The following is a 22,626-nucleotide window of genomic DNA, read 5'->3' on the forward strand; positions in this document are numbered from 1 at the left end:
AAAAATAAATGAACAGCGTAAATCGAGTTGTGTACAATCATTTTTTAGATATAGTCCATCCAAATCATCAACTGGAAACATTATCAATAGTCAATTAACATATGGAGAACCATTAAGTTCATTCGGTGGCGTTGCGGCGGCGGCGAATTTTCAGGTATCCGAACTTTCCTGCCCCTGGAGAACCCTCAACACGTATGGCTTAAAGCCTGTGGCAACGTGGTACCTCCGTTGAATCTGGAGATTAGATCAAGATCAAAGTTATTAGAACATTTTCGATACAAGAGAAGTGTTCAGAGGTGTTATGAAAACTGAAAGAAAGCTATACTTCAAGAATTTGCTCATTGCTTCCCACAAAATTCTTTCCGATAACACAAACTGTGCCACCGCTTCCCCCTCCGGTGATCTTCGCTCCATACAGAGTCCCATTTTCAGATTTGGAAGCCTTGCTGTGCTGCATTTCTGTACCAATTCTACCAGCCTGTCTGTCCCATCAGAGCCAAGTCCACATGCACCATAGCTGTGACTGCAATAAATGATTGCATCATCAGATTAAGTGCTTATACAGCAAGTCCAATTTTGTGTTTTACAGCAACCTGATACATAAGTTCCCCAAGAGCAGAAAGTTGTCCATCCGAAGTAGTAGCAGTTAATAATGCTTTGAAAGCCTACATATCAAGTAAAAGAAGTGTGATAGCTTGAAGGAAAAAAAAATCATTAGTACTAAAAGCGAAGAAAATCTATCCAAAAAATTGTTAAAGAGGATTATCTCAATAACCATGGAAAGGAAGCTAGTGCGAGGAAAACACTTCTCAGAACTTTTATCAGTGTATAGATTACTGAGATAATGCTCATAAGAATAGAGATTACTGACCTCGACTCGGAAGTTCTCATAAACAGGATGCCTGGTTGGTGCTTTAACTGCATAAATATGTTTGGGATCTATTGTTGTGACTGAATCCTCATGATTAACATATTTCTTTATGAATTCTTCACCTGTAACAGTCTCTGGAAGCTTATCAACATACACACCTTCGTACCTGTAAAATGATGCGAACGGTGATTATAGTTGGAATTCTACATCATGTCCAAAGCAAAGATGATAGGGATCCAAGACGAGGAAAAAGAAGCGTAGAAAGCAGAACGTTTGTATCATGTCCGTAAGTACTCAGGGCAGTGACATGGTACCTATGAGGTGGGAGATTGCATAAGTAATCTAATGAAGCCTCATTATCAAGCAGTTCGATGCCATCCTTGTCCATGTCGTCTTTTTGTGTTTCCCTTCGACAATCCTGCAGCTGTAGACTTTATTATCTTTCGGCCCATAAGTTCCAATCCTCACAGATCCATAATCTGAACCACCAACACTGTAGAGAGGAAAAAAACTGCAATTATACTTTACTGCTACAACCACTTATCTGATCTTGGTGTCTCTAATCTGAATTTTAGTCATACCTGTGTCTTAATCATGAATCTATGCCCCAAAATCGTACATGGGAAGGAATATCAACTACTCCTAGTACCTCAGCAGGCTGCACAGAATACAGAGTTTATGTAACATAAACTATTACCTCAGAGATCACAAACCTAATTATAGCACTGGTTGTAACACTTACCTGGCATACCATCGCTAGAAGTTTGTTTGCTTCCCCCACACGCAGAGGTCATTTGATCCATCACCCCCACACGGGGCTCCAACAACATGATTCTCCACCTACAGGAATTGATTGATTAGATAAGCTATTGAATAGATGAGTTTCAAAGTTCATAAATATAAATCAAAAGAAATAAACCAATATATTTTCGGCGATATAACTTGCCTTTTGGCAAGCAAAGCAAGATCTCGCGGGGGGAATGTTTAAACCTGCACACATACAGACAAAGATTAGCACGGTGAGAAGTTTGCTCAATTAATTATTATATATTAACATTAACAATAGATTCTAAAGGAGAATCTCATGATCAAACAACAGAAATATTTGCAGGCATATAATGTTAAGAACTATAGTCACCATGAGCAGCAGCAATAGCAGACATGGTGGCAAACCTCCAATGCTGCAGATGAAGAAACGCCTTTGCCTTCTGGGACTCCTGAAGAAACCTGAAAATCAACTGAAATGATCAAACAACAATGAAGAAACAATAAAACAAGAAGCTCACATCCTGGATAATATTTCAGTTCATCAAATTGAATAGAAACTAACCAGTATGCTGATACTGTTCTCAAAACAAACACCCAACTCTGTCATTAGTACCACAATTGTCCCAGCAACATATGCTGCCCACCTGAAAAAGTTTCGAGAGTAACAACTAGAATGCAAATCACATAAAGATCACATATCAAAGTAGAGAATAACTACCCACTTTTGAGATGGATCTTTGGCAAAATACTTCCTTGCTGCCTCATAAGATATTGGCTTCTCATCATCTTTAAAATCAGATAGATCCATGTCAAATGTTGGTCCACGATTATTCAATTCTGAGCCCAATGACACCTGAAATGGCCCCAGAGTTTGAATTTGTTGGAGAAGAAAACTACTAATTTTTCACTTCAAATTAAATTGGTGCTTTTGAAATAAGTAGAGACCGCATTAGCTTGTGTATTCTTTTATTGAATCTATATTCCTCATTAAATACTATTCAATCTTCAGTTTCTTTAATTTTAATCTTCATATAACTTCACTCAATTAACTCATACAGCCAGGATGACAAAGTTAACTTGTTTGTTGCTTACAATTTCTAGAATGGGTGCAAGTTTCTCGTGATCAGCATGATGTCTAGCCTGTGCATGTTTCCACAGCTTCTGTTTACTTGGATGATTCTTTTGTACAGCAACATGACAAGCTTCTCTGATAGGCATCTGCAGGAAAAGAAAAGGAAAAAAACTAAGCAAAATTGCTTGTAAACAAAGAACATCTATAACAATCATGCAGAGTCATGCATGAAAAAGATTGAGCAAGGCTGCAAGGTGACGCGGAGAAATAAATACTAACCTGCAAAACTAGACTTCCTGAATAGTCAGCAATACCACCCAAGACATCTAGTCTCCCTGGTGCTCTTGCTACAAATATTTCCTCCTGCGTAACCATGCATCATATTGAAAAATTTAACATCACAACATAAAATATCGTGGCTAAACAAGGGGGAGCAATTTCATCAGTATCAAGCCAATACATCACAGAGATCTGTCCACTCTAAGTCGGATTCGAGTTGTTCTAATCACATGAGGAACACAAACATACAAGTCTCATGACACCTGATGTTTCATGACTTTATATTTTCTTCTACATAAACAGAACAGAACTGCATAAGCATGTGCAGAACCAAAAAGATAAAGTTATTCTAATTTTTGTTCCCTTTTCTGGCCTTTTCAGCAGAATTTGTTTAGCAAAACTCCTGGCGCAAAATAATTCTTTGAAGGTCAAATTAAGGTAAGATACTACAAGAGAAGTTTGATGACTAAGTCAATTTTGTCATCATAGAATATATATGATTTTCTGCCAAAAATTGATCAACGGAACACAAAGTAAGATCATAAGAAAGCGAGAATCACCTCCCAGTTGAACAATCCAGCAGCAGCCAAATCCTCCCGCACTTCATCGTCGGTATCCTTTTTTGAGTCATGTCCTGCACCTATGTCTGCCAAGCTCTTTAAGAACGCCATTGTATCGGGAAGACCTTGAGGGTCACCGTGAAGAATCTCAAAGTCTTCTACCTCTCTACTTAGAACAAAGAGAAAACAAAAAGGAAAGACAAATGAATATGAGATGAAAAGGAAGGAAACACGATCAATTTTCACAAACCAAGTAAGTTTAATGACAACAACCTCAAGAATTGGGAGCCTTCTGATGAACGACCTACAAGCTTGTTTTCTTCAAGATTGTACCAATCTGGAATACCTATAATTCTGTTGTTAACTCTTTGTAGTTGATATCCAAGCACAATCGCATCTCGCAATCTTCTTGCTCCACAAGGCTATAGATAAAGGAAACCAAGAGAATTTTAGTAGAAACGGGATTCGGAAAGCAATATAGAAATGCTCATGGTAGAAACATGCACCAGAACATGACATTCCCCCTGCAAAATTTATATCAGATATTGTGGCTTGTCTGCAAGCCGATGACATTTGAATTGTACTGACTGAATCAATAGGCAAATCAAATTCACCTTATCAGAAGCATGATTTTTTCCAAGAGCTGTATCCTGAAGTATGCGAGCAGCAACCTGAACAAAGCAACAGAACATGCATTTGTAGAAAACTTTTGAATTTTCCAATATCAACTTGATTCTTGGATTGTATAGAATCAACCTTTCTCTAGTTCTATTAAAACTTTTCAATAAATTACGGCGTAAAAGCTGAAAATTTAACATAAAAGCATACCTCACCGCCATTGACACCTCCATCATAGCATGGTTTCAATCTAATGGCACGCTCAAGGTAGGGTTGCCAGCATCCTGTCAGCAAATCTCTCCTAATCATCTCAACACCTCCATGATAATGCTGTTTCGACAAAAGATACAGAACACTTCACATGGTTGCCTTGAACACTTACTGTTAAATGCTGAATCTTAGGTAAGAGTAAAACAAAAACAAACACAATATAAGCAACTTTACCTCAAGCATGTTTCTCAAAAACAGCTCTTCATTAAAGTAATCTCTTCGTACAAACACAAACGGCAACTTGTATGCCATAGCTTCACTAAATGTGCCATATCCAATTTTCCCTGGAACAGAAAATGCACTGCGCTATCAAAATTTTGTTTTAAGCATTAAGCTCTATCAGCACAAAAGAACAGTCTCAGTCAAAGTACCAAGCATGCAGTCTGAAGCTGCTATCACATCTGGCGTATAAGCATCTTTCGGAAGCTTGATGAAATTCGGGGGATATTCTTCCTTGTCAGAACCCCCACATACCTATCTCAGAAAGATTACAAAGTAATTTCATCAGAACAAAATGCATAGATCCAATCCAAAGTGAGTTCAATAACCATTACATATCCTGAGTAGAACTTACCACACACTTCCAACCAGGAGGTAGAAACTCCTCCTGTAACTTCCACCCAGCAGGCTACAATTGCCCGATGATGGCATATAAAGAGTCAGCATAGATCTTAATAACTAAACCTTCATAAAAAAATATCAGAAAAATATCCAGAAAAATTCTTTTGGCCTTTTTTGATAAGTAGTTTAGGAGAAAAGAATCAATTTCTGAGATCAACCAGGTAGTGTTCCAGAAAAAATTGTCGTTAGATAACAGAGAAAAATTTCAGCCAACGTAATGCAGATCAAATGCCCTGTACTAACAACATACCAGGGAAAACACAAGCAATGCTCACCTGTCCGCCAAAATTGAAAATTACTAGCTTCACATCCTCTTCAACTCCGAGCTCCTTCCTGACCTGCTCTACAGAGACATTACTTGCTTTCTGCACACTACATTTTAAATCAATAAAGTAATTGTATTCTTTACAATTTAGCGAAACACCTGACCTCTGCTCTGGATTTGTGCAGTCCCCTCACAACAAGGGGTATATCAAGAACATCACGAAAAGCAGGCACTGCAAAATGAAACAGCATATAACATCAGCTAACTAGAAAACCTACTGATAGAAATAAGAAAATAAAGTAGGTGCAGACAATAATGGAAATAAAGCATAATAGAGCCCTTTTCAAACTGATGCAAAACAACAACAAAAGCTGAAAGGGGAATAAAAGGATAGAAATATGATTTCACAAACGTACTTGGACAATATCCTGGTAGACGTATTAGAAATTCACAGTGAGAATAGTCCTCGGCAATCTGCAAAAAGTTTCATGGCCACAAATTGATTTAGCATGATGAATATCAGTGTTCATCATAATCACAGATGATTGCTACATGAATAGCGAGTCCGCTTGAAATTTTTTTGACCAATAATATAAATCAAAAGTTGTAAAGGCATTCAATCTAGAGATGAAAAGATTAAAGATACCTGCAGAACAATCGAGCGATGTTGTGATCCAGCATCCACCACATATTCTGCGTAGATGAAGTCCCAACTGCCAATGTTTTCAGAGAAGGGAGAATAAACTTAGTGATGTAACCTTACATTCAGGAGTGAGGACTGAAAAAAAAACATGATAGCAACATCAAGACTTCAAATATCAACAAATATGTAGAGTACGTAGAGCTGATCAGTAGAAATGGTCATGGTGAGTTATGCAGATATAAAAAATGCAGGCGTGGTGATAACCAACAGTCTGCCACTAAAATCAATTCTTTAGTTCGTATTATATCAATATCTCATTTTTTCTCCGAAGTTAATTAAACACAACTTATTCAAAGTTCCTTTATTCAGTAGAGAGAGTCCTGTTATCGATTACAATTTCTCCAAATCATCGACCTATTTCAAAGCCACTCAGGTAACCTCAACATGGACACTAACTAATGTGTACACTTGTTTCCATAAAAAACGAAACAGATTACCTGAAGTTGGTGCAACAAACAGAACGGATGCCGGCATCTGCAGCTGCTCGGCAGGCAACAGGAACAACATCTGAAACCTGTTATATGAAAGACTAATAAGAAAATGCTGCCTACAGCTGTAAACAGCATATGTATGTATGTATGTATGTATAGCGGAAAAGATCAGGAGCGTTTAGGTACCACTAGGTCAGCTTTAATAGACTGCAACCACTTCACTTCTGTTGCTAAGATAGTCTCTCGAGGGATTACTGCTGTCTCAGAATACTGAGTTAAACAAAATAAGAAAACAAAGTCAGTCAACCAATCAACCTGGAATGAAAGATGAGTTAACCTGAAAGGCTATTCATTTAAATCTATGACTTTGAAACATTTTCTGGGCTTGCACCATACCTTTTCCAAGGAGGCAATACGATCAACTGTCAAGGCATCACATTGAACAGCTCCACAATCCAGCAGCTCCTGCCATTGCATATGTAGAGCAAAGGGTCACACCTCTTAAGTCTAAAAGGCCTCAATACGACTAAACTCAATTTCCCAGAACTACAAGATCATAAGGAAGTTCAAGGCATAACAACACATCAATTCAACAAAAAGTAACCTTTCGAAGGAACAGTCTCGGCGACTGTATTGCAGAAGTGTAAACAAAGTCTGGTGCAGCTGTAACCACATGAACAATATGTCCCTCTAGAATTAAATGACGAACCACCTGCAAATCACAACACATCAAATATTAAAATTTGCTCTTAAATATTGATATCAGAAAACTAATTACATAAGTAGACAGAATAATAATCTTTGAATTCTGTGAACTATAATCTGACATACAAATTGCATGTTCGACCAAATATATATATATCATTGTTTTGTAACACTGCAAAACATCAATAAATAACTAAAAAAAATGTGAATTACAAAATTTAAAACCCTACTCGTGGAATAGTGATGTGATGTTACAAGTTTCTTTAAGCAATGCTGTTCATTCCAAAATATCCATCCTATCATTGACGGGTGGGCTCGACCGAGGACATATCTCATACGACTCGAACCATCAAACAGCTGGTATTATCCGGAAAACTCAAGCAGGATGAATAGCATTACTACAACATATAATCTAGAGATACCTTAACTACAAAATCACTTAATCAGAATGATATAAGCTGATCCAAGATTAAATTCCGCTCCCGTAACATATATATTCAGGAGGGATCAATCAAAGGTTCTGGTTCAATGAGCCTCAATGGAAGAGACACATGTGAAAAGAGAAGGTACCCTCCGGGCTCCACCTTAAACACTCTAAGATCCTTTCTCCAACCTCCTCCTAAGAAATTCTTCGATATCTTGCTGAGGAAGATGACTATTCATCTCCCTTGCACCTTCCGTGAATAGCCGGGACGTTGAGGAAGAACATTCAGGAAAGTTTTAGGGAAAAAACAACAAAGGGCATTGAGATATTTCCGAAAACAAAAAAACGAGACAAAAGATCTAAGAAAAGAAATCAAGAATCTTACCAAAGATGAGCAAAAAGAAGTAAATTATACATGTACCTCAACAACACGAGTGGCATGACCAAATCCATGACCAGTAACATAGTAAGCAAAAACCAAAGGTTGCTGCTGCTTTGACGATACTATTCCCTCCATTAGTGATCAGTTCCTTCTCCACTCCAAGAAAATATTTGACGTATAATTAACAATAATAAAAATGTATAATGAGATAAAGTGATCAAATCAAGGAGTTGGGATATTGTTTTTAGAATTCTTGGAAGTTTATTTAAATGCGAAAGTGAGAGTGGATAAAGAGGACGAAGTCAGCGGGAGTGAGTTAATTAGTTACCTAGTTTAGTACTCCGACGTAAGATGTCTCTATCATGTACCTTTTTCCAGGTCTTCTTTTATTAAAAACAATTCCAGTCGTCTCCTAAATAACTGGAATCCGGTGGATCTAGAATCTAAATTTATCCAGTGTAGAAAAAAAAAAGAAAAAAATTATTTAGTTCTATCAAAGCCTGATCATAAATTCATTCACATAATTTTTTCATCAAAACAACTCATTTTAATTATATATTTTTTTAAATAATCAGCACATGCATGGTTGGGGTTAAAACTATGTGAATTTTGGTTTATTTATTGAAGGAACAAGGTCGACAAGCACAAGCACAAGCACAAGCACAAGTTCTTCTTTTTTTTTTCCTCTGAGATTTTGGTAACAAAAACTACCCTTTCGTGGATAATTAAGGTTGCGTATTAAAATAGACAAATTTGCGGTGATAAAAGAAAAGAAAAGAATGGATAAATTTACAATTTTTAAAAAGAACATAATTTAATTACATTAAAGCAAATAAATTGAGTTGAATATTTATAGGCTATTTTTAGTTATTTTCTTATGTATTTAATTGCATTAAAGCAAAAAAATTAATTGAATCCTTACAGGTTATTTTTAGTTTTTTTTCTTACGTTATTTCTTACTCTTTTGGAACAGCACTAATAATATTTTAAAAGGGAATAATTATTTAAAAATAATTTATAAAATCTTCAATTAATATGTATGCATTGCTAATTAATTTATATTCACGTCGGATATAATCGAAAAGAATTATTTAAATTAAAAATGGTTCATATATACCAATATAATGTTAGATGATAATTCTTTAGTTAATTATTTTTAAGAGTTACATATATTTATCCTAACTATGAATTAATATATTTTGAAAGATATTTCAATTCACGTCCTAGTTGGAGTTAAGTCAAATTAAAAGTTATTTATACGATCCAAACATTTAACAAATTAACTCAATTATAATTATAAAAATTTAAATAAAACTATTTGTATATAAAACATGTGTATTCAATAAATATTTCAACCTATAAATAATTGAGAACAATTAATCTATATCAGATATTAGAAAAATTAATACTATAAATTAGTTAAATAACACACACTTGTAATTATATCACACGAGTCTTACGAACACATCGTGCCCTGTAAAAAATTCAACACTAACATTATTAGGTCAACAATTATTTTCTCAAAAAAAGTAAATTAACGTAATTATTTATTATTAGGTCTAAGGCAATACAATTTCAATAGATATAACTATTTGGTCAACAAACGATGCATTAATTCTTTATCAAAACTGTTCCACGAATGATGCTTCCAGGAATGACCAGCTAGCTGTCTGTACCTTATCAGGATTTTTCTTACCATTTTGTGCTCGAATATCTACGTATAAAACCCTCCAATCTCCTCTCTATTTCTCACCACCAGCTAGTCTTCGCTTTACTAAGCTGTAACAATTTCAGAAATGGCTTCAAAAACTGTAGCCCCAGTTGCCCTACTCCTCTTCCTAACCCTTCTCTGCTTCACTTTCGCGAGCTGCGATTCTCTGGCTTCAACCGTCGACAACACCGCTAGTGAAACTAGCTTCACCAAAACCCTCATAGATCAACTTCAGTCCGTTGAAGACGCACTGATTTCCTTCGAGGGGAACGTCACCAACCCTCTCCTCAAAGAAGCAGTAGAAGGCGTCATACGTTCACTCTCATGGTTAATCAAGGAACTTGAAAAAGGCGCCGGCGGCACTGTTGCTGATCTTCAAAGTAATTCTTCCCTGCCGGATATAATAAAATCTGTTCTAGGTGCGCTCTCAGGGCTCATCAAGGAACTCATCCAAACTCCTGGCATGCCTGATATTTCCATGATCGGCCAAGTGCTTGAACCCCTACTAGATACGTTGATATCACTCATCAAGGTATTCGCCCCTCAGGACCAGACCTTCTTCAAACTTCTACAATTCCTTTCGGACTTAATGGGTAAGTTCATCAAGAAAGTCGCCATCGTTGCTCCTCAACATGTTGGCCAACTCAAACCCATAAATGGTTCATTGGCATTGCTGATCAAGGCACTCGCTGCCTAGTCTTCAATGGCATCTTTGTCCCCGGCTTCCGATTCCGTTAAGTTCGAGCTTCGTTCTTTTTTTTTTTTGTAACTGAATAGCAGATGCAAATCGTGTTATATGCATGGTTTGTTGATTATCAATCAAAATTAATTCTCACATTGCTTTTTTAAATAATTTTTTATATATCTATATAATAAAAAATATATGAAATCATGTGAGATTTCATGAAAATTATATATGTCTCGACTTATATATTGATTTTATTTACTTAGGATATGTTTATGTTCAGTAGATGAATTTTATTTTCAAATCCAAATATCAAAAACTCCCATGCCTTGCTAGCACTCTTTATTTTTCACCATCGAAAAATAGAATTAGGCACTGATAATGGATAATTGATTAGTCATAATCATAATTCATTCCTAAACAAATTCAATCCTAAACCTATAAGAATTTCATTGCTTAATATAAAATCCTTATATAATTAAGATTTTAATTCATGCTTTAACTCTAAAATATTGCAAAATATATGAAATTTGATCTATATATAAATTAAACTATACTCGAAATTGTTAATTTTGGCTTCCATTCTCAAAAAATTAAAAGAAAACTATTTGGGATATTTTGTTCAAGATCACACTCAATGTCCTCCCTCAAGAACAAACCCGAGATCAAATACATGTAAAAACAAAATCAACAAAAATCCAAATCTACTCCAGAAAATAATTTTTTTCATCACATACCACGGACTACTTATTTTACGTCTTAATGTAGACATTATTCAAATTAAAATTGTCTTTCTTCTAAGAAATACTCTTTATTAGTTACAAAAAAATTAATTACCAAAACAATATGAAAAGATTTGGAATTATATGGTGATGGTGATCTGAAAATAACTAGGTGGGATTTTATTGGATTGGCATGAGAGTGAAACTACTCGCTTCTTCTTCTTCATTTTTTTTTATAAGGATTGAACAATATACTTCTTTGATGGAAGAAACATAACGACACTCGTTTAAGTTTGGAATTCTTCGGTAATGTCTTTGGTTACAACGATGGTTGAGACAGGGAAAGCTTTCCTAGATCTAAAAGGATTTGCGTTTATAATCTTGGTAACTAGTGTTTAATTAGAATCCTTGTTGAAATATGATAGTTTAAACTTATCTTTATTCTATAAAAAACATGTATTCAGAATTTTGTGTGTTGAATATCAGTAAATAAAAACTTGAAAGGTTAAGTACTTTAATATTTAGTATTTTCAACAATCGTTATTAGAGTCCAGGTTTGCCAACAAGTCTAAGACCTACATAACCAGGGCGAGATCAGATGCTGGTGTAGAGTTTATAAGTGTGAGGGAAAACCTCACCTCATAAGCTAGCTTTTGAGGGAGAGATATGCTCAAGACCACCTAACAGTGAACAAGAGATCGGTCGGAAGGTTAAATACTTGATTGTTTGTTTAGTATGTTTAACGGTCGGTATCAAAGCTTAGGTTGATTAGGAGAACATGGACTTAGTAGTTGTCTCTGTCCATTAATAATAGTATCACGCAACAGCTATTCTCCATGGCAGCAATAGAAGCAGGAGAAATAGCTCAATGCAACTACAATTTAACAGCACACACACGGTAGCAGCAGCTCAAAATAAATGCACTAGCAGCAAGAAAAATAGACACAATAGTCTTTTTATGCACCAACAAGCTTCCACACAGTAACAAAACCTCCACGATAGTAGTACTTGTAATTGCACAAGACAAACACAGCAGAAAAACGCAGCAGCTATAACAATTTTTCCAGGTAGCAAAGAAATTAATTTCAACCATATATAAATATCATCGAATTATGATTGGTTCACGGCTGATATCAATAAATAGAACTTTGTAATTACTTCCCAGACAACTTTTCCTCCCAAAACCGACTTTTCAGGGGCAAATAAAGATTGTTCCAACTCAGGATCAATAACGTAAAAGGAATGCCAAAATTAGTTCATTATTTGTCTGTAGGCAAAATGGTGGTCAAATTCTAAGAGCGAGCTGCCGCCTAGTGGTATGTTGATTTCCACCAGATTGGGTTGGTTTAAATAGAATTCTGATGGTTCTACCACGATAAGCCTAGGCGGTCTAGAGTTGGGATCTAAAGGATGCACCACATCCTCTGCTGTTATGTGAGATTTAAATATATCAAACCATTTGGAATAAACTATTATGCTGTGTCGTATATTGTGCAGCGAGATTAAACATTTCAAATTATTTAGAATAAAGTACTATTTTATGATATTAGTAAAACCACTTAATTAAAATTATCATTAATGACATAACTTAAATTAAATAATTTTCTTAATTTTTTTTAAACAAACAAATCCTTTAATAAATGAATTATTTATACGAAAGCACATGCAAAAAAGAAGCAATAATAACAACATTTCATGGTTGTTTTAGTAAACTGACCAACTAAATAATTTAATTAATATCCATACTAGTTAAGATTTAATATATTAAAATAAAATAATTGATGTTAATTAATTTTGAAATTTTTTTTTTTAATAAAAGAAGCATCCTTTGTATATCTACTCTATGATTTACTTTAAGGAGAGAGATAAATAATGAAAAGAAAAATCATATCTGTACCCATTAAAAATTATAAAAATATTTTCATGGAAACTCGAAAAAAAGATATTTAAAATTTTTTCTTTCTTGTTTCTTCATGTATCTCTTTTATAGAGTAAGCATTTGTAATTTCTACTAATTTTGCATAAAAAAAATTGCATCGCATGTCACATTTTAAAATACTATTAATTTTGTCATAATATGGACTATTCATTGGGCAATCTTCAAAATGGGCTTAAATCTTTCAGAGAAAAATTGGTCTCCTAGAGGATGTGCTGTATGACATTATCCTCACTGCCCACCAAGCAAAAAGACTAGACCAAAAGAAGAATGTCTTGCTCCACTCTTCTGGACCAAGTAAGTTGCAACTCCCTCTTTATCTGTCTGTACCATGTTTACTTCTTCATAATTAAATGTGGGCAGTTTAGTTTGTTACTGTTTGTTTTGTTTCTCGGACGTTACAGAGTCTTCAGTTGGGTTTTGCCAAGAAATGGACTTCTGTATCTTTGAGACCAAGAACAAGCACTTGTTGCACTTGTCAGGTGATTATCTTATCTGTAAACACTTAACTCTGCACATTTTGGTCTATGCTTCATTGTCTTGTTTTGCTTTGATAATTTTAGTGGGACTTGATTTTGGGTTATTATTGTTAGTGTCAAAGGTTTAAGGTTTGGTTTCAGGGAGGGAGGATTATAATTTGTGGGAGATTTTTTTACTACTTTTCTATGTTGGTATGGATTTTTAAGTGGTACAGGCTTCTTTGAAGGCTTGAAACAGGTTTTTACCTGGTTGAATATGATGGAGGATGAATCTATGTGGACAAAATTGTTGCTTTATGTTGAAAAATGAAGATGGGAAATCATGGTTTTGCAAGATGTAAATCGATTGGGTTTTATTTAATTCTCCCCACAATTCCTTCCATCTATTAGTGAAAGAACTTATTGCTGAATGATATAATTTGGGCTTCCACCGTTTTCATGGTTAGAGAAATGAATGGATTACTCATGTATGCGTGCTTATAGTCAAACTATTTGCCCTAAATGTTGGTTTTAGGATTTTTTTTTAAGTTTTTTTTTTTATCGTGGTTAGGGAAGGAAGTGAAATTTGATGTCTTGATGAATGGATTGTTGTTTATTTGATAAGCGGATTTTTCTGTGTTATTTGTGTATGGGAAGCTGCTCCATTTCTTAAATTATGTTGAGGTGCTGAGATGTTCATGATTATGTACTTTACAGGAAAGAAGCACCTTGGAGCCAAAAAAGAAAGGAGATAGAGAAAGCAGAGGAGAGAAAAACAGGTCAGTCACCGAGGATAAATCCCTTATTTCCAGATCTCGTATAAGTCAGCAAGACAGCCTTCCTCCATTGGTTGGTGCTTTGAAAGCTTCAGCTGAAAAAAATGCAGCCAGCTTTCACTTCCCTGGGCATAATAGAGGGCGTGCTGCACCGTCTTCATTAACACAACTTATTGGGTTGAGACCATTTATTCATGATTTACCTGAGCTTCCAGAGCTTGACAACCTCTTTTCACCAGAGGGGCCCATTTTAGAGGCACAAATGCAAGCTGCCAAACTATTTGGATCTTCAGAAACATGGTTTCTTGTTGGAGGTACCACTTGTGGAATCCAAGCTGCAATAATGGCAACTTGTTCACCTGGAGAACATATTGTTCTCCCTCGCAATTCACATATATCAGCCATATCTGCTATGGTATTATCTGGAGCAATACCGAAGTACATAATGCCTGGGTATGATTGTAAATGGGATATTGCTGGTGGTGTCACTCCCTCACAGGTGAGTCTATTAGGCCTTATTTGTTTTTGCATTTCAAAAGCGTTTTTGAAACAATTTGAATTTTATTTTATTTTTTTCTTTGCTTCAAATTAATATTTTTTTTGTGTGTTTTTAGATCATTTTGATGCGATGATATCAAAAATGATTTTAAAAAAAACAAAAAAAAACATTATTTTAATACATTTCTGAGTGAAAAACACTTAAAAAAACAACCGCAACCACACTCCCAAACACGTCTTCCTGCTGGCTGAAGACATGTTGCTATCTACCTTCTAAAATTGTTTTGTTACTTACAATGGTAAAACGTTTGCATTCATATTTTTTAGTATGAACAAGAAATGTATGTTTACAGACATCACATTAGAGCCTTTCAACATTTATGGGGAAAGATAAAGATGCCAACCATTCCTTTCAGTTTTAATTAAATAAGACCCTTTGGTTTATTTAATTTTATTGTGCTGATGGCATGCCAATAATATCTTTAAGATGGATCATATTATAGGTGGGGAAAGCTATCAAAGAGTTGGAGATGGATGGTAAAAAACCAGCTGCAGTTTTTATCACATCACCTACTTATCATGGTATATGCAGCAACTTGAGTGAGATTTCCCAACTTTGTCATGCTTATGGAATTCCTGTGATTGTCGACGAGGCTCATGGAGCACACCTAGGATTCCATCCCCAGATGCCTCATTCAGCTCTTAAGCAGGGTGCTGATTTGGTGGTACAATCCACTCACAAAGTTCTGTGTTCCCTTACACAGTCATCAATGTTGCACATGTCTGGGAATATTGTAGACAGAGATAGAATCTGTCGGTGCCTTCAAACCCTTCAAAGCACAAGCCCCAGTTATCTGCTTTTAGCATCATTAGATGCTGCTAGAGCTCAACTTGCTGAAAACCCAGGAACAGTTTTCAACAAAGCTTTGGAGTTGGCAATTGAAGCAAGCACTCTCATTAAAAAGATTCCTGGTATTAGCGTGCTTGACTTGGCGAGCTTCAATGAATTTCCTGCCATTGATCCCTTGCGCCTCACTCTTGGTTTTTGGTCACTTGGTTTATCTGGCTATGAAGCAGATGATATTTTAGATAGGGACCATGGAGTCATCTCTGAGCTTGTTGGGACCCAATCTATTACATTTGCAATAAACCTTGGAACTTGCAGGGAACATAATCAAAGGTTAGTATCAGGTTTAAAAAAACTACCAACATCTTCCTTACATTCCAAAACCACGGAAAAGAGGGTGGAGAGCAGAGAGCATGCACCCTTCAATGATATTTGTATCAGTTTGAATCCAAGAGATGCCTTTTTTGCAAATAAAAGGAGTGTGAGTGTCAGAGAGAGCCTTGGCAAGGTCTGTGGTGAGCTTATATGTCCATACCCACCAGGGATCCCTGTAATGATTCCTGGTGAGATTATTACAGAAAGGGCTTTGAATTATCTGCTGGATGTTAGAAGGAAAGGTGCTGTTGTTACTGGAGCTTCCGATTCTCATCTCTCTTCCATAGTTATCTGTGATGTGTGACAAAGGACAGTGCTAAGTCAACAGCTTTGTTGATTTCTTGTTTCCCCTGTTGGAGGCAATTGACAAGAGAAGAAATTACTTTCCTGTGGTGTCAGAGACTGGAACTTCAAATTCAAGTCATAGGGTTCTGATAAGACTAGCTGTTGGTGCTTCGCTAAGACAGTTAAAGACTGTTTGTTGCTGTGTAAGAGCTGTCTACGTGAACATGAAACCTGTTGCGCTTGTGCCACAAGTTCATCCGTAAGTGGGAGACATCAAAGCTTGTCATCTGTGAACATTGATGAAATCTTTACTATGCTAGGCTCTTTTCTCTATCAGATTTCTGCTCCAATTGCTTGAAGGTGTGTTTTGCAGACCCTAGACTAATGAACCATTCAAAATAACAGCTTCAACCATTTTCAACTTCCATATCTTCCCTTTAACATGCATGTGATGGCTAATGACAAAGGGGTAGAATTCAACTTTAGATGGCAATGGCTTCTAAATGCAGGGTTCGTTGCGTCTTTCTTCATTTGTATCTGTCAACAAGTTCGTTTTATTATTTGTTGTAATTTTGGGCATTGACTTGATACTTGTGGCATTAGTGTAGGAACATGGAGCATGTCAGTATTATATGATGTGCCCCCACCGCCCTGCCAGAAGAATGCTACTGCCGGTATTGATATGGAAGAATCACTTTTTTGGAGCCCAAATTTAAAGCAAAATGCAGCGATCAGAGAGGAGGTATAGCGAACGAGAGAAGTGGAGGTGCCAGCAACCTGCCAGATAGATATGATCAATGTTATGAATATTGTGGTTCTTGTATAATTTTAATCATACTCTTTAATTGAGTTCTAATCATAATTACGTATGATCATCCCTACATATCACATGATTTCTTTGTTGATTTAATCTGAAGATCATGAATCGACCACATGTAATATACCTCTTTTTTTTCCTGAACAGGTTTGTCCCCATTTATGCTCGACACCTTCTTACCTTTCCTGTCTTCCACTCTTAATTCCAATATAACCATGGCAACAACACAAGGATCATGGCTCAGGTCACTAGCCCCATATTATATGGGCAGTCCATGATCCGTTGCGTCTTCATTTCTCGACAACTACCCTTTATCCCCTTCCAGGTTCTATTTGTGCAGAAGCATACCAAGAAGGTATAAATGGAGATGAGAACAATAACCCGAGTCAAATTGAAAAATCTGCTGTCAGGAACATGTGATTCTAATTTCTATGCCCCAGTACTCAATCTAGGGTTAAACAAGCCCAGAAATTCTCTGACATGAACAAAATAACAAAAAAGTAAACAGTGGCTGGTCTAGGATATAAAAAGAACCAAACATTTAGATTTCCTTCATTATGATTTTTTAGCATCCCATAACAAAGATACATTCCAGCTAACCATGCATCCTCCCCCGCCCATTTTACCACTTTTTTATGTGAAAGGTTCATCAGAACCTAGTGGTAAAAAACAAATAGCATTGCAAGGTAAAACATGGAAGCAAGACACAAAGTGTGACATTTTGGAAGCAAGACACAAACTGTGACATTGAGTCAACCAAAAGGATCTGGAGCGAGCCTCACAAATCACAACCACTATTTCTAGATTGATCAGGCTCTTCAACTTTTGGTTCATCCAGATTACACACTGGATTAGTCCTGTGACTCTGTTTCGATGGTGTCCTTGCTTTCTTCTTTACTGGCCAGTAGAAAGGAAGATAAGCAGAGGACTGAATCAAGGGTGGAGGTAGGATTGCTGGCCGGCCAAGCTGGAGTTCTGTACAATCACCTGGACCAACCCATTTAAGGGGATTTGCTGCAGCAAAAACAAGGATATGTCATTAGCAAGTTTTCACATGAATTCTTTATGCAGCAGATGATGCCTTCAGGAATGCTATCTTGAATTCAGTACAAAATCCCAAGCAGGTTAAGCCAGCAGTCTGACCACAAGGTTAATCCAGTCGTGCAACAGATTCTCAAATAATTCTCCCCAGGACCACCCATTAATCAATCAAAAGTTATAACCAACCCACCCGTGAAGAATTCTTTCCAGGTAGTCTAAAACCATGGCCACGAGGAAATTAGATAAAAAACACTACATACTCATTAATTCATGATAAGGACTCCACCTAAAGAAACAAGTGGTAAGAGTTTCTCAACACACATAACAATTTATATGCATAGGTTAGATTGGTTTATCCAATGCCTCACCCCACTACCAATTCCGATGAGACAGCCCCCACGTTCCAGAACCACATAGACCCAGATGATCTAAATACAGAATCAATCCAACCTGAATAGTGTTGGGTTTCATGGATCGACCACAAAATATACTCCTTACATGGAGCAGCAAGAGTGCACTGCATTAATGTAAGGAACCCACATATGGTACATATATTAGACAGATCAGTTTCAGGTTTCACCTCACAAGAAAAATAAAACTCAAAACACAGTGTAATCAACTTTGCTGTTCTTTGAAGACAGGCCCAGATTCTAGAATCCATTGAAAAAGTGAGAAGAGAATGGTGCTTGAGGCCTCTTTGGAATGCAAAAGCATACTGGTAGCAGTATGGTCTGGCCCTCACATATTTAAATAACTTTATATATGTTTCATGTAGAACTGGGAAAAAAATTACATTGAAAAAAATAAAAAATAAAACATCCTAACCAAGGGAATTAGAAACTACAAACTGTGCAACTTTTGCAATCCTCCAGAAAACGTGTGGCAACTTTAGAGAACTAAATGAAAAGGGGCAAATTTCATTTAAATTGCTTCAGATGCTTTAGTCATGCATACCCTAAGCTGAGAAGTGAGAAGACAAAAGTTAGTCGAGTCTGAATACAGAACCTCATTCCTCCAGATTTATGTCTGTGTCGAAAGTTAAAATTGATGGAAGTTTGCATCACCGAGTTAGAATACTGAGCCAGTTCACCAAGAATTCCCTTCACTTCATGTTAACAAGTAAAAAGCTAATCATTTTATCTGCATACCTTCACCAGGTTCAAGAGGTCTAGCATCATCACATGAAGCTGATAAACGAGGACGCTTTTTTCTCACATAGTTTTCCTGCAGAGGCTTTGGTATTTGAAATGAAAACCGTGTGAGAGTTAAACCATCTCTCATATACTCTGGATGTTCAATTAAGTACCTGCAAAATCAAGAGATTTAACACCTAAAACAAAGGTCAGCCAAAGATTATCTAGCATTATACATAGAGATTAGCTAAAGTGATAAACAAGAGGTCCGAGCTATTGCAATATAGGAATATTCAAGCAAGAGGAGTCAACATACTTTTGGATTTCCACCATTGAGCGAAGTCTCTTGCCTGACGGTGCTTGATAGTACCTGAAAATTAGAAAGGGAAATCAAAAGGCTTATAATGAAGAAATCATGATGGTAGAAGTTTCCAGACTGGAACAGCTATAGATCTTGATGCAGGCATGTGAATATTAAAACATGGGAAAACTGATTAAGAGGGCAGTGCAAAGTGAATAAATCTACATTTTCAACTGATAGAAAAGAGGAGGGAGTAAGCAATCATAATAGTGTAGCCAAATGACATTACAAAATTAGTCATCGTCATCAATTAAAAGCGTGTTTAGGAGTGTGGTAGCGATTGCTTTTAAAAATGCTTTCATTCCTAAACACATTAAAATAATACTTTTTTATTTTTTAAAAATTATTTTTGACATCAACACATCAAATTAATCTGAAAACATCAAAAACATATTAATTTTGAAGCAAAAAAAAAAAAATCAATTTTTTTCAAAAGCGTTTCCGAAACGCAATGTCAAACACACCGTAAGACTTGAACCATTAAAAGAATATTCTACATAATACATAACTACAGTTGACGCAGAGTTGCTTGTGCTCTTAGAGACATGGAAGGCTTTAAGGTTCTTGATAGGTTTCCATAAATGGAAACCATAATGTGTGAAATTAGATTATAGTATGGAACAAACTATGTGTTTCAAAAAAAATGGTACACGTACACATCTGCAAATTTGGTACTTCCTTCGCCCCTGATTCTCAGCAACCTTTGCCACCCGGGAGGGGGCTGAGCAATGTTAGGTTTATCAATTGCCCACAGCCTACTCCCATCTTGATCAATGTCTGTTGGATCATCACATGATATATCAGGCCGCCACTCACGAGCAGTTTCACAAAAAAAAGGCTCTTCCAGAATATGTTCACGTAATTCTTCATACTTCTGTTTTGTTGGGATGAGCCTCCACTTGAAACATTTGGCACATTGCACAGTAAAAGCTCCTACAGATGGCAAAACTCTAGAAGGCACATTCAGGTCTGAGTATCTTCTAAATGGATGGTGGGACAGGATCGGTTGAGGAACAGGTTCAATTTCACCAGCATCATTAGCCAAAGGGTCATAAAGAACCAACTGTTTAGAGGAATCTTCAATTGATTGGTCATCTATATCCCATGTATCATCAGAGTTATCCTCATTCGAAGAAGAAGAAACTTCAATTGGTTCCTGAAGAGAGCTATTCAAATGACCTGTGTAACGTGAACCAGTGCAGTCATCTCCTTCCTTTTTTAACACATGGAAAGTTTCTCCAGGATGGGACTGCATCTGATTATGCCTCAACCACCTAACAGACAGTCATAAGGCTAGATCATAAAACTTCTCCATCAGTGAATATTTGATCTTTTTGAAAAAAGAAAAGAAAAACCTCCTCTTTCATAGGAAAAAAGAAAAGGCAATTTATCCTGATATAAGGGGGGAAAAAGTCCATAAAAGGAGGACGAGACATCCTTGTAAATACAAGTCAAGAAACAGAACAAAGATAAAGAACCAAGGCTTACAAATTCTTTTGAAAGACAATGGAAGAACAAGTTATTTATCAACATTTAGATACTGAAATGTTCATCATTTAGAGTTAAACCCCCCTTTTCTGTAGTTTAGGTAATTTTTCCCCTTTCATTGGCAGGTTCTTTCCTCCCCCAGTTGACACATTAAGATTCCACTAAAGTATCCATGCATCACTTGCATACCAGGCAAAATACAGTACAAAACGTACCATTACAACATGTTACGAAGAAACAAATCCTCAAATGGAAAATTACTATAAATAAATATAACATGGATCACCAACTAACCTATATCTGCTCTTTAAAATATGAACACGGAAAATCCTCCCATAACCTGCACATAGAAAATACCTCAATCATATCAATCTAGTCTAACAGACTCTATACTTATAACAAAATTATTAAAAGAAAAAAAAAACACAGCCACTAGATTTTTCCTATGGTAGAACTCAATGTTGCATGTTGCTAAAAAATAAACAAAATTTAAAACCCTTCTCTACTATGTTATTATCCAACCAGACTTGACAATATATCAACTCTTCTAGTCCCCCCAAAAAAGAGGTATGCTTAAGTTTATATATTTGACTAGATTGGTAGGATCTAAGATAAAAAAAGAAATTGAAAAGTATCCATTTTTAGAATAAGGAAAAAAACCAACAAAAAGGAAAGTCACTAGTGCAGAATAATACTGAAACTCAAAAAACTTAAATAGACACAGACAAATCACACTTCCCCAAAAGGAAACAACACACAAACAAACACAAAAGAGAAACACAAACACTCCAAAAATGCCAGCTCAAGTTCCAAGCTTTTCTCTTTCTCAGTAACCAAACAAGTTTTCCAAGACAACCCAACAAGCCAAACAAACATTAAAACAACAGGAGCTGATCTGATTGACAAAGTAAAAGATCCGAAACCCAGAAAGATAAATCACAACCTGGAAGAGAAACATAGAAAGAGAATCAAACTTACAGTTGGTGAAGGTGATGTGATCAGTGCAGTTGGTTGTATGAAAGTTGACTGGATCGTACGGTCAAGAATGTGTGATAGAGAAGTGGGAGTGCCGTTCTGTTTCTGTGTTTTCGCAGGCTACAATCTCTCTGCTTTGGTCTCTTTTCCTTGCTTGGATAGATAGGAGACCGTTTTTATTTATTTATTTTTAGCTTTTGCTTTTGCTTTTATGAGTAAATGAACCGATCGATAAAGGTGATGTTTTGTTTAAAGGATGAGCCCTTAAGAAAAATTACTTTTTCAATCAAGTAGGATAATTTTAAGATTTTTTTATCTGATTTTTTTTTAAATTTAGATTTAAAGTTAAATTATATAAGAGTTATCTTGATATGTGTCAATCAATTTAATTGATTTAAAAACAACTTAATCAATCGGTAAAAAAAATCTAATGATAAAATTTTTTAAAAAATAATAAAATTAATATAAAAAACCTTATTACTCAATTCTTTACCTAACTTAGATTTAAAATTAAATAGTATAATAATTGTTTTTTTAATATAATAAAGC

The 22,626-nt window shown here is 35.9% G+C and overlaps 2 protein-coding genes and 1 pseudogene across 7 annotated transcripts; 1 reads left to right on the top strand and 2 right to left on the bottom strand.

Annotated features, from left to right (window-relative positions):
* Nucleotides 1-118: 118 nt before the first annotated feature.
* LOC127904691 (L-arabinokinase-like) lies at nt 119-8,318 on the bottom strand (annotated as a pseudogene).
* A 4,867-nt stretch (nt 8,319-13,185) lies between these two features.
* LOC127904703 (uncharacterized) lies at nt 13,186-17,223 on the top strand. 2 transcript variants are annotated; one of them, XM_052448976.1, is made up of 5 exons: nt 13,186-13,320; nt 13,428-13,505; nt 14,199-14,756; nt 15,259-16,772; nt 16,866-17,223. In XM_052448976.1, the coding sequence occupies exons 1-4, from the start codon at nt 13,294-13,296 to the stop codon at nt 16,279-16,281; spliced, it is 1,686 nt and encodes a 561-aa protein (XP_052304936.1). In that variant the 5' UTR covers nt 13,186-13,293; the 3' UTR covers nt 16,282-16,772; nt 16,866-17,223. The 2 variants fall into 2 exon arrangements, with proteins under 2 accessions (XP_052304936.1, XP_052304937.1); XM_052448977.1 differs by having other exon boundaries at nt 15,259-16,622.
* Nucleotides 17,224-17,603: 380 nt separating this feature from the next.
* On the bottom strand, nt 17,604-22,280 carry LOC18107853 (methyl-CpG-binding domain-containing protein 2). 5 transcript variants are annotated; one of them, XR_002979038.2, is made up of 7 exons: nt 22,081-22,280; nt 21,397-21,442; nt 20,271-20,888; nt 19,570-19,623; nt 19,269-19,426; nt 19,075-19,146; nt 17,925-18,093 (listed from the first exon to the last, which is right to left on the bottom strand). XR_002979038.2 is itself a non-coding variant. In XM_024590289.2 (6 exons), exons 3-6 carry the CDS (start codon nt 20,867-20,869, stop codon nt 17,858-17,860), a joined length of 1,041 nt encoding a protein of 346 aa, XP_024446057.1. In that variant the 5' UTR covers nt 20,870-20,888; nt 21,397-21,442; nt 22,081-22,279; the 3' UTR covers nt 17,604-17,857. The 5 variants fall into 5 exon arrangements, 3 of the variants coding, with proteins under 3 accessions (XP_024446057.1, XP_006372215.2, XP_006372216.2); XR_008058032.1 differs by having other exon boundaries at nt 18,497-19,146; XM_024590289.2 differs by lacking the exon at nt 19,075-19,146 and having other exon boundaries at nt 17,604-18,093; nt 19,275-19,426; nt 22,081-22,279.
* Nucleotides 22,281-22,626: the final 346 nt, after the last annotated feature.

Source organism: Populus trichocarpa, chromosome 18 (genome assembly GCF_000002775.5).
Source record: "Populus trichocarpa isolate Nisqually-1 chromosome 18, P.trichocarpa_v4.1, whole genome shotgun sequence".
In the NCBI taxonomy this organism is placed as follows: domain Eukaryota; kingdom Viridiplantae; phylum Streptophyta; class Magnoliopsida; order Malpighiales; family Salicaceae; genus Populus; species Populus trichocarpa.